Source organism: Excalfactoria chinensis, chromosome 1, assembly GCF_039878825.1.
Source record: "Excalfactoria chinensis isolate bCotChi1 chromosome 1, bCotChi1.hap2, whole genome shotgun sequence".
Taxonomy (NCBI): Eukaryota; Metazoa; Chordata; class Aves; order Galliformes; family Phasianidae; genus Excalfactoria; species Excalfactoria chinensis.
The window spans coordinates 115,602,917-115,615,734 of record NC_092825.1 but is presented as its reverse complement, the minus strand read 5'-3'; the positions used below and the strand labels follow the sequence as shown (position 1 = coordinate 115,615,734).

General features: G+C 39.7%; 1 protein-coding gene across 2 annotated transcripts in view; it reads right to left on the bottom strand.

Moving 5' to 3' along the window:
- Positions 1–929: 929 nt before the first annotated feature.
- The window catches only part of VEGFD (vascular endothelial growth factor D), a 57,068-nt gene continuing 45,179 nt past the window's right edge, over positions 930–12,818 (bottom strand). Inside the window, exons 3-7 of one of the 2 annotated variants that reach the window (XM_072347399.1) lie at positions 9,745–9,935; positions 7,445–7,593; positions 6,329–6,426; positions 3,038–3,233; positions 930–1,670 (exon numbers count right to left, since the gene is read on the bottom strand). In XM_072347399.1, the coding sequence (XP_072203500.1) occupies positions 1,544–1,670; positions 3,038–3,233; positions 6,329–6,426; positions 7,445–7,593; positions 9,745–9,935 (761 nt within the window). In that variant the 3' untranslated portion in view covers positions 930–1,543. The remainder of the gene's footprint in view (positions 1,671–3,037; positions 3,234–6,328; positions 6,427–7,444; positions 7,594–9,744; positions 9,936–12,818) is intronic. The other variant, XM_072347393.1, reaches the window with a different exon arrangement.

The following is a 12,818-nucleotide window of genomic DNA, read 5'->3' as shown; positions in this document are numbered from 1 at the left end:
CCTCAGTGAAGAGTCTACTGCAGCTAAGGAGGTGACCCTGCTGCATGGCTTCACCTCATGCAATCACACATCAGACCACACTGTTTGCTGAGAGGATCCCAAGCCGCTTCCCAGCGTGGTTGACAAAACCTGCCTTCCAGTGCATTTGTACAGACCTAGATCACAAGATGAATTGGAAAGCACTTGAAGCAGTCACCCAGTGACTTTAAACGCCTTACTCAGAGAGAAGGTATATTACATTGTAGTGTTTTCTCAAACAGTTCAGTACACTTTACACAGCTGGGCTCTAATTTTATTTTAAAGAAATCTATTTTTCCCTATATAAATTAAGACATCAAAAGCCATGTCGTGCCATGTCAGCATTTCAGTCTCTGTTGCAGTTGTTTCATTTCCTCTCTTCCCTCTGTTCAAACTGTACTAAAGAACTGGAGAATTCAGCAAAGGGGAAAAAAACGATTCTGTCATCAAGACCACCACTTGCAGTTCAGGATTGCTGCTTACAATATTTCATCTCAAACCAGATTTCAGTGGTCCAGAAAATAATACTGTCCTTATACTTGATTTAGTTAAAACACTGTTATTCAGGCCTCACGCTGGTAAAAACAATTTCAGTGCAAAGGACATATTTTCATGCCATGGTGAGCTAAGAGAAAAAAAATCCATCTCTTCCTTCAGAAGATTGCTGAACAGTTCGTACCATTGTGGCTGCTGTCCCCTTAGGGAGATTAACACACTACAACAGGAACAAATAAATAAATCACACATGCCTGTCAGGCAGACGTGGGAAAAATGATTCTTCTTTACTGAAATTATTGGACTTAGTGACCTTGTGTCTACCAGTGTTTGGGCAGAAGCCAGTCCCAGAGGGACAAACATAGAAAGGCTGTACTTGAGGTGGCTTTTGGTTTTTGTTTAATTTCTTTTTGTTTGGCAGAGTTTTAAAATAACAGAGAGAAAAAAGAAAAAAAAAGAGAGGAAAAAAAAAAGGAGGAAAAAAAAGCACTCGAATAACTGATGTATTTATTTTCTTATATACAATTAAATATGGCACATCTGACAGTAGTTGTACAATAGATTCAAAATGATAATTAAAGCTGGACAGTAGATCAAATAACTCAGTGCTGACCCTATTAGAAGCCAAATCCTGCACACTGAATTTCTGAAGAAAGTTTTACCCTAGAGTTGCATTTAGCTAAGGATTCAGAGGCTAAGATTATCTAGTCTCAATTTCTGAAAGGCTGGCTGTTGACTGTGACTTTTACCAGTATACCAGCTTCATCTTCCATAGCATGGCATTAAACTGGCTCTTTCTGCTCTTTCTTCCACATAGACAGAATTTCATCAGTTGTTTTTATCTCTTAGAGAACAATTATCAATGCCCCAGAGGACTGACCTGCAGTTAATAATTACTCTAATAAATAAATGCAGACTGGATTCATTCTTCTGCTGTTAATGTGGAAGATGTCTGTTTTTACTACTGTTTGAAAGTCAGTGACAGCTACTTTGCAAAGCAGTGGATTTCTGGAGAACTGGAGAAGCTGAGTCAAGGATTTTCTCTGCTCTGAGACCCATGAGAATTTCTCTTCTCCTTTGGACATCGACAATGCCTGGGACATGTTGGCTTTGCAGTTGGGCATGTTCTGGGTTGGGGCGGACATTTGTCCTCACAGCTGTTTGATAAAGGAGAAAAAAGAAAAAGAAAAAGATAAGGATTTTAATATGATGATTCTTCACTGTTACATCCCTCAACTTTTTCATCATTGAACACTGCAGTGTTCTCACACAGAACACACTTGGGACAGTGCTGACATCCTGTGATACAGGGAGAAAGACTTTGCTGCTGGATAGCGCTGTCCTTAAGTTTTATGAAGTACCTTTGCTCATTGATGCTTCAGCTTTTGTTCTCCAGGACTAAAAGGCATACAAATCTGGCATAGAATTACTATGTACAGATTACAGTCAGTTCTAGAATCTAAACTAATGTGAACAAATGATGGCATTGATATCTTCCTGTATCCAAAACTCATAAATGACAGTCTTTGATGATGTTTCAACTCTCCTGATTCTTTTAGCTATTTTATAGCTGTTGACAGCTACTTTATGCTTGCCTTTATTTTCAGAGCTCAATCTAAAGATGCAGATGTTACTCCTTCCACAGCTTCCTCTACATGAATGAATCTAAAAAGTCTGTGAGAATGGACTGTATGGGTGACCATTCAGTTCTGCTTTAGTAACCAGTGAAACTCAGCTCTTGTGTTTCTATATGTAAGCTTTCAGACAGCATACTTGCATGCTCTTGGATCTGTACATGTGACAAGGGCTCTATGAGAAAATAAATAAATAAATTATAAATTATTCTCCATGAGAATAAAAATAAATTATTGCATGAAAAAAAGAGTACTTTAAAAGTATATTTTCTATTTATGTTTTGCCAAATAATCCTCAAAACTAGTTACTCAAAGGGATCAGGGGAATGCATGGAATATAACAGTCCCAGAACAATTTTTCTGCTTCCCCATGCTATCAATTGAATAGCTTTGTATGTGTACAGAATTTCATTAGCTCTTGGAAATCATTTGAGGACAAACATAGCAAATAATGAGTACATGGTGTGGGTGTTAATTTGGGGTGGTACCTTTGCCCCTAGAAGTCCATAAGACTGCACTGGGCAGTCACAAAGAACACAGAGTGGGTTTGGACTCCCTAGAAAAGCAAGATTCAGTATCTCACTGTAAATCACCTTCGTAACACAGTAATTTCAAGTGTAGCGCAGCTTTAGCAGTCATTCCCTTAAAATTAGGGGGAAAATAATAAATACAGGTAATTGAATAGCATCCTTGTTCATATTTCTGAAAACATGCTAATTAAAAATACCTTATACTCCTTCTATCTCCTATCTCTATTATTGTTATAACCATAATTGCAGCAATTCTATACTGGATGGCAATCCTAGCTAATTCAGCACCTGCACCTTCAGCATCTACACAGGCTAACTCAGACCTTGCAGTATAGCCACTGAGTGACAAGGAACACTTACCTACAGGTTTCGGCATGAAATATCTTGTGTTTCTGAGCACAGCTTTCCTGGCTCTCCCTACACAAATAGCAGCTGCAGTTCTCTTTACTTTGAATGAATTCTGTGGGACACTTCTGCCTGCAGATGCATTCACAATTTTCTTCATCAAATTCCATATATTGTCCACACATAGCCAGCTCAGCAAGAGGAGGGAGCCCTGCAATAGCAAGTACAACTTTTAGCAATAAGCTTTACATCATTAAATTCTGCTCTGGAAGAGGCTGACTTATTTGCTGCAGTCAAAAGGGCGCATATACTCTCTGATTTATTTTGGTCTTCTGTTGTTACTTACAGTGCAGAGAAGGACTTTTAAGCTTTTTCAGGATAGGAGTGGGCTGATTCTTTCACTAGTACTGTTATTTCTTATGGGTTGAACCCTGCATAACAGTACTTTATTTTGGGGATGCATATTAGAAGTGCCAAATGTTAGGTTTTGGAACACAGGAATCCTTACAAGACAGTGTATTTCAAAAAGAAAACTCCCAGGATTTAGTATATACCCTCCACAAAGCTGCGTATCCACACAAACTGACATGCTCACTGTTCAGTGTACTTCACTATTCCCACAATTCGGAAACTTTTGTAGAAGTAATACTATGTCTAGTAAGATGTAATCCAGTCTAGTTCTTCAATAAGCAACATATGTACACTTGTCAGTTAAAGGAAGGAGAAAATACTTTGTTTCAGAAACAATCCCCAGCCAAGCAAACACGCTGTCTAATACCTCATCTGTCTTCCTTCACAATACACATCTGGACTATAATATGAGGTTAATCCCAGAAAAAAGGGAATGTATTTTCTGAAAGACACATTAAAATGCTGGCAGCACATCCTTGGTTAAAGGTCATGGCTTATAATGTGTCAGTAGAAAGATAATTTCCTGTAATTTTACAATTAACTATTGGATTTAGCCTATGGAATGTGGAATGTAACCTGTGCCCATGACCTCTGCAACCTGAGATCTGATCTGAGTGACCAGAACAGACCTGCACACTACTTGAAAGAAACCTTCATTATTTTTTGCTTAATGCTGGAAAACTAATATCCAAAAAATTAAAAAGAAAGAAGAAGGAAAGAAATCTGCCACAAATTCTTGGAAAACAAACCACTTCCTTGGGGTGATAAGTCTTGGCATGTATGAGTGTTTCAGCCTTGCTTCATTTCAACATCAAAGGCCACATCATTTAAGTTATTTTGCCCCAGCCACAGCCAAACCCATTGTGCTTCACAGAATGATATTTTATCTGAGGAAATATTGAGTTTATGTCAACAAAAGCAATAATTTAACAAGCCACAGATTCTAATCTCCAAGCTGACCTTAGAAAAGGCTAAGAGGACTCTGGCTATTCAGTGTTCTTTGGACATACTCTGATATATGGTGTACTAATTCTTTCTTGAGTGGAAAGCCTAACTTGAGCTTAACTACTTTACTTGATGGCCAAATAATCTGATTCAGAATGAGAGCAGATCCTACAGGGGGAAAAAAAAAAGCATCATGAAACTGATCTATTAGCTCTAGGACATCTTAATCAACAGAGTACTTCATGAAATTATTAGATTCTACTTTAGCTTACTAGCCAGCTTGTTTTTATGGTTGCCTTGGTTTATTGTTTTGTTTCCTGAATGCAGTTTAAACCAGAGAGGCTTCCATCTGGGTCCATCTGCTTCACTGCTGTCATAGTTTCATTTTGACCAGTACAATTTCCTAAGCAAATCATGTTTGTTTGTTTGTTTGTTTGTTTGTTTTTGTTTGCCTGTGTTGTTTGTTTGTTTTTAATCTTATACAGGCCTTGGGGAAATTTTAACTTTATTCCTAAAACTTACTGCCAGTAGGTGTCTTTAGACTTATGCATTTCCCTCACAGAATATTTCCTGCAAATATATTTGGCAGTAAAGCTTTCCAGGAAAAGCAGAGAGAGAAAAGAAGTACTGATCACTTGTATCACAGAATCACAGAATGACCCAGGTTGGAAGGGACCTCAAAGATCATGAAGCTCCAACCCCTCTGCCTGGCAGGGCCACCAAATTTCCATGTTTACTAGATCAGGTTGCCCAGGGCCCCATCCAACCTGGCCTTGAACACCTCCAGGGATGGAGCATCCACAACGTCCCTGGACAGCCTGTTTCAGGACCTCACCACTCTCCTAGGAAAGAACTTCCCCCTAACATCCAACCTAAATCTTCCCTCTTTCAACTTAAAACCATTTCCCCTTGTCCTACTATTATCGGCCCCTTCAAAGAGTTTATACCCCTCCTGATGATAGGTACCCTTCAGGTATTGAAAGGCTGCAATGAGGTCACCCCGCAGCCTTCTCTTCTCCAGGATGAACAAACACAGCTCTCTCAGCCTGTCCTCACAGGGCAGGTGCTCCAGCCCCTTGACCATCTTCATGGCACTCCTCTGGACCCTCTCCAACATCCCTATGTCTTTCTTGTACTGAGGGCTCCATACCTGGACACAATATTCCAGATGGGGCCTCACAAGAGCAGAGTAGAGAGGGATAATCACCTCCCTATCCCTACTGGCCACCCCTCTCCTGATGGAGCCCAGGATACCATTTGCTTTCCAAGCTGCAAGAGCACACTACTGGCTCATGTTAAGTTTCTATTTTGTATCAATTTTACCCTCTTCCATTTCCTTCTACAGACTTGAAAAAGTATGCTTGCATACTCCTGAGTATGTATAGTAAGTATATCAGTTTGAAAGCATCCTAAACACTTTAATATATTCATAAAATACAATCAAATAATTTCAAAGGTCATATAACGTTTTGCAATGACTACAGCTAACAGGAGGATCTGCTTTTACCCATCTTATTCCTGATACATCTGTTCTTGAGAATGACCCATAATGAAAATTCAAGACTTTCCCCACAGTATCTTCCAGGGATAAATCTTTCTACAGTTAAAAGGTTTTTCATAATGTCCATTATACAATTAAAGGCAAATATAAGATTTTAAAAAGTAAATAAATCAAGAATGCCTACTTCACTGCATGTTTTTAGTACATTGCTGTTTCTCATTCAGGTTTGCTACTAGAAGTGAATTAAAACATCCAAGGAAAAAGTATGAGATAGGGATAAACATACCAATGTTTATTTTCAGGTGAGTTTCTACACTGTAAACAAGATCTGTCTAAGTATGTAGAGTCAAAACTGTAGCTCTCACAAAAAGAAGCAGAACAAAGCCTAGATGCAACACAAACATCCTGAAGATAATAAGCAGAAGTGTCCATTGTTAATTTAATTTTACCTTCCCGTCTGTTTGAGTGCTGTACATCTGCAACACATTCACATTTGTCGCTATCCCAGACCCATCCATTATGGCAAAGTTTGTTCGTAAAGGGACAACTAGAAGGAAAAGAAAAACAAAAACCAGAACAGATGGAAATTAAAAAAAGTAAATATAAAGAGCAGCAGCACAGTTATTTGGCAGAATGAACCTACTGGTGTTCTGCCACTTGTACTATGTGAAGTTGTGGCATCTGAGTGCAATATTGCTGCAAACAGAAAGCCTTAACACTGGATGATGGGGCTGGATCTCAGCTAACAGTAGAAGTAGGTAGAGCATAGATAAAGCATGCATTTCAGACTACATACATAGGAAGGAAATAGCTACTGTTTTGCGGCTCCACTTTTCTTTTTCATTTGTTTGTTTGTTTATTTGTTTTTTTCCAGCTCTGCTCCACCCAGGGCAGTCTTAGTATTCATGCCATCTATCTGTATGCTTACATATAAGGCTAGACAAAGACATCAGAGTTAACATTAAATAACCCTTTAGATGTGTTTCCAGTGTGTTGAGTTAATTTAGTAAATTCCCATCAGGATTACAGTTGTGCTATACCATACTTTGGAGTGAGGTGTGAAATCACTTTTGTCTGAGCACTGAACCTGGCAGATGCAAAACAAGACTTGGACGAGAATTGCAAGGCCATGATTTTGACCCGGGGTTCCATGAGGTAGAGTGGAGTTCTCTATGTTGACCTCAGCATTCTTTTTATGCCCTGGCTAGTTAATGTGTGAACAGAGTTGCTTGTGTCAAGCTGAAAAATCTATGCACATATACCCAAGTAGCTCCAGTGGAGTGGGATGATAACATCTACACTTTGAGTCCCCTCTCAAGCATTTTCATATCTTAATGAATTCAGATCCTTCTGTGCTAGCCTGCTGCTTTTTGGATTCCAGTTTCCATTCAGTATTATGTAAAAGATTCAGTCAAAGCTTTATAATCCTGAGTGATAATCAAGATAATTGGAAAAACGTTTGGGAAAACAGAAAGCGAAGGCACCTTTACAGCAATCAAATCAGTGCAAAGCAATTTTCTTACTTCAGATTTCATAGGTAGCAAATTGTAAATGAATTAACTTACCCATCTTCTTCTGGGTACTGGACAGATCTTCTTATGATGGTGTACTGGTGACGCTGGGTATTCGACAAACACTTACAGCCAGTGTGATTGGCAATTTTGATTGGCACGGGCTCTGGAACACTTGTCAAAGGAACTGAGATCTCAAAGAGCTATGTGGGTGAAATAACCATATTTATTTATTTATTTTCCAGTTTCCATTCTACAGTTCATACGTGAAGTCTTAAATTAAAACTTTCTATCCTTTGCCACTGTTTGCCTCATCACTGCTCTTTTGTATCGATAGTTACCACAGGTATAAACAAGCAGGTGGCCACTGAGTGTTTTGAAGTGAGGGATGGATTATATCCACCAAAGTAGAAGCTTGCCAAAATGATCGTACTGGTGCTATATACACAACATTGTCCCAAATTCTTCTCATGGACACCAGGCCAAGATGAAAAACATATGGACATTGGGAACTTTATTCTCAATTACATCATCAGCTGAATCTTAACCACTTATGGAGACACTAACTATCCTAGATTACTCACACACCACATCTTTAGATCCCTAACTTGATCCACATGGCCTCCTCAGAGAAGGAAGAAACAGGAGTAAATGAAGGACACTTTAATTGGGTTACTACAGGGAATTATCCTGGGAACAGCTCTCTTTATTGTAGAACCTAAAGAAACAAGAAGCCTAACTTCAGTGCATGCAAATTAATGTGATCTCAGAGTGAAAGCCCTGGTTCCTTGTGCAGCAAATTGTAAGAGGTGTTGAAATTATACACAACCCCTCTGCCCTGACAGGCCAACTTTCTTCAAGTGGAAAGTAAGGCACAGGGTACTTCTCTGCATGCCAGCTTATTGCTGCATCTACATTCATCATCTGGGAAATATTCCTAGATCTTATTGTTTAGATTTTTAAACTTAAGTGTCATGGCATCTAACTTCAGGAATATCCTTCAGTGGATTTTTAACACGAGGAAAAAAAATACTCTCACTTATATAGGAGTAATTCTGTTGATTCTGGAGAAGTAATTCTGAGCTGATGGTAGTGTATCCAGGAGTGGAGTTTAGGTGAGAGCTTTGGAGGGAATGGTTATTTTGGAGAGCACTAAAGAAATGCAAAATTGCAGCTTTTCAACAAACTTAGGAACTGCTGCTCAAAAACAAAGTAAGTAAATAAATACTTTTTAACCTGTCTCCCTGAGCTGATCAGATGTCTTGTGTGTGGCCAGCAGCCCGTAAACACTTTATCTTTCTGGTATGGAATTAAAGCAATTAATGAACATTGCCACATGCAGGATAGGCCCTGATTTATTTTAACTATATTCCAATGAAACCAGACACAAAGAAATTACTATCCAGAAAAGCTGAAACAATATGTAAGTGAATCAGGACTGCTGCCTTCAAATGTTTCCCTATAAGGACTTAAATCTTTTTAAAACAGCTGCCCCAATCTTCACTCTTACTTAAAGAATATTCTTTTTGATAACTGGAATTTAATAAATTATTCCAAGTGCAAAAGGTTTTAAAAGTAGGGATGCCCAAGATGAAGATAAATCTAGGAAGACCAGTCCCCTGGTCTTCAGTTTCAAATGTAGAGCTTAGAACTGTGCTCAGCCACCCACTGGAGCAAGTTATCTCTGTACATAGATGCTAAAGGTAGTCTACTGAAAAATACTCTCTGGATACTCTTTATGCTCACATTTTTGCAGTGGACATTAAAACTCAGACATTTATTGCTACTGATTTAAGCCTTTCTTTTCCATAGTGACTTGTGATTAGTGATATTCAGATCCCAAGGCATTCATATGGAGAGCATCTGGTCTCTTCTGCTGAAAACATCTCTTCTTTTAGGCTTGAAAATTCAAAACTACTAGCTAGGCTTGTGGAATTGAAGTCAGTTTTAAAAATACAGCTCTCAGACTCATGGCCCCACACAACAAAATTTCTCAGTCTCTCCTAATCCTTTGGATTTTCACAAGCCAATGTTCTCAAGGATCCCAGATCCAAGTAACAATATGTTAAATAAGGATTAAACCCCTTAATGTCACATGAGCCTGCAATCACTTTCTCAGGACCTGATTTTCCATCTCTGTGCATACACAGACATTTTTAGTAATGCAGCATGAGTGTGAAATGTTATTGCACATGCCTGCATTCACTCCACGTGGATAAAAAATTAATTCTCTTGTTTGTTATGGTAGTGCAGACAGATCTTTCACAACAGGATTTCAGAAACCAAACATCCTCTTTCCCCTCCGTTTTTTGAGAGCCAGGTCAGAAAGAGAGAATATAAATAGCTTCATTTACCGTTTTTGACACATAAGTTGTACTCGTGTTCATGCAGCTCAGACTCTCCTCATTGCAGCAGCCTCCACATCTGAATACATTCACGCAGGGTGGCTTGAAGAACTTGTTGGTTGTCGTACCCAGCTCCTTGGCAACTTCTACACAGGTTTCCCTTGGCACACACTGAGTCTTCTGCCATTCTTCATCTATGACTAGAAAAATCCCCATTTTTATTGAACAATTGTGGCAAAGTAAACCTCTGATTAGTAAGGTATTATATAAATAGAAATAAAGTGCTGACAGCCCATCTACACTTGCTTAGATCAATTTAAGGACCAGAGAGAGGCAGAGTACAAAATTATCCCAGTAACTTATGCCAGCTGCCCTGGCAAAGAAGTTGCTACATTTATCTGCCTTCAGTATTCAATAGGGGTGACCAAAATGTCCCTTAATGTCTATGGGCTACGTAGGGCTGATTGGTAGTCAATGGATCTATGTCTGGATGAAGGCTGGTTAGTCTTGGAACCAGTGCTTTTCAGCATCTTTATAAATGACATAGGCAGTGGGGTTTAATGTACCTTCATCTGAGTGGTGCAGTTGACACAATAGAAGGAAGGAATGTCATCCTGAGGGACCTGGGCAAACTTGAGAAGCAGGTCCACGTGAACCTAATGAGGCTCAGCAAGACCATACGCAAGGTGCTACATCTGAGTTGCAGCAGTCCCACATATATGTACAGAATGGGTGAAGAACTGTTTGAGAGTAGCCCAGTAGAGAAGGACTTGTGGGTTCTGGTGGACAAAAAGCTGAAAATGAGCCAGCTATGACCAACTTCCTGGGCCAGCAGAGAGGTGGCCAGCAAGGACAGGGAGGTCATTGCCCTTCTCTGCTCTGCCTTTGTAAGGCCCCCTCTAGAGTACTGTATCCAGGTCTGGGGCCCCTAGCACAAGAAAGATGGGGAAACAGTCCAGAAGGCTAGAACACCTCTCCTGGGGAGACAGGCTGAAGGAGTTCGACTTGTTTAGCTTGGAAAAGAGAAAGCTCTGGGGAGAACTCATTGCAGCCTCCCAGTACTTGAGGGAAGCTTATAAACAGGAGGGAGACCAACTTTTTACACAGTCTTATAGTGAAAGGACAAGGGAGAATAGTTTTAAACTCAAACACTGAGATTTAGGTTAAATGTTAGGAAGAAATTCTTTCCTCACAGGATGGTGAGGCATTGACTGTCCAGAGAGTCTATGGATGCCCCATCCCTGAATGCCTTAGATGGGGCCCTGTGCAGCCTGATCATGTGTGTGGCAGCCCTGCCTGTGGCTGGAAATTGAAACTGGGTGGGCTGTAAGGTCCCTTCCAAGCCTAAGCCATTCTAAGATTCTGTGATACCTGCTGGCAGATAATGAGATCCCAGGGTCCACTCATCATGGTAGTCCCCAGCTCCTTCTCCTGTCCTGCAGTACCATCTCAAATTGCAGTCCCAGCAACTCACCACCCGTACCCCTCAGTAGGCATGCAGAGCCCAGTCCTGACTGACTGGAAAAGCACATAAGTGATTAACAGACTCTGGTCAGAGAGTATTAGTGCTCCCACTGGATGACAGCCAGACAGCGCTGTCTCTGAGCTGATGAGCGAAATCCAAGATAAACACTCTCACACTAAGTGCCCTCAGGGTATTCAAGTTAGAATAACAGGAATACAAATTCAAGCGTGTTTTATCTATTCAAAACACTGTGGCATCTTTCAAATACTGAATTGGTGTCAGCTAGTAATTTATTTCAGGCACATCTATCAAATACTGACTGTGAGAAGGAATAATGCATTCACTGGCTGATGCAGTGAGAGAAAAATCTCAACATAATACCACCTCAGTTCTTTTTAGAGGTGGCCGTGGTTTGGTTTTTTTTGCACTTTTGTTTTCCAGATTCCTTTTATGGAATAAGTTGATAGTCAACAGCGCTTATGCTTTAAGTCTGTTTCAAAATCAAGGATATTTTTTCCTGTCTGCCTCCTTTCATCAGCTTTATGAAGGACAGGGAGCAACTTCTATCAAGAAAATTGCTTTCATTTCCATTGCAGTCCATCTTCCTGCTATTATGCCAGCAGTGTGTGCATTTACAGAGCAGTTCTAAAAGAAGGAAAATAAACTCTGAAAGACTTTTAATCAAAATGCTATACTTTTCTTCAGATGAGCCTTTATTTCTCCCTTTCCTGTCTGACTTTCCTTTTATTACTTTTATTTATTTTCTTCATCTGACCGTGTACATTTAAATCACTTTGTTTATTTCTGCAAAGTCTTTCCCAAGGGTTGATTCATGTCACTTTCCAGTCATGCAAAAAGTACAAAAAATAAGAGTTTGGGACCTGGATTCTGATTTTACTTCCTACAGCATAAATTAAGAGCAGAATCACTAAAATCAATAGAATTCTCTGGAGTAACTGAGTCAATCAAAACATCTCTCTAATCCTAAGCCTTAAAATAGAAAATAAAGTGTTTGCCAAACTTATTACAGTACATGCATGTAATCGCTTCAGATGTCACTTCAGTGAGTGTAAGCAGTGACCTTTCCATCCGTACATATCCTTCCTTTATTAACCACTTTTTTAACAGAAGGGATGTTTTAGGAAGGTCTGATCAAAGATCTGGATGTCATATTTTGTTGTGAAACATTATGATCACTCTGATCTTTTCTGTTGCAAAATTTGGGTGCAATGAGATGCACTCGAAGTCTGAAAGTGTTACTGTTGTAGGTGAGCTGAGATGCTGTGGAGAGACTGTGGTGGCATGGGGTGAGGTGAGCTTTCAGTGAGATCATCACTAAAGCTTTAGAAAGGAGGAACAATTTCTTGAATTCACAGAACCACAGAATTGTGGAGGTTGGAAGAGACCTCTGGAGATCAACTAGTCCATCTCCTCTCCCTGGGTAGTCTGTTTCAGCACTGCCACCCTCAAAGCAAAGAAGTTTTTCCTCATGCTCATATGAAACATCCTGTGTTTCAGTTTGCACCTATTGCCCCTTGTTCTGTCACTTAGCACCACTGAAAAGAGCTCTGGCCCCATCCATTTGACTCCAACCCTCTATATGTTTATCAGCATTGAT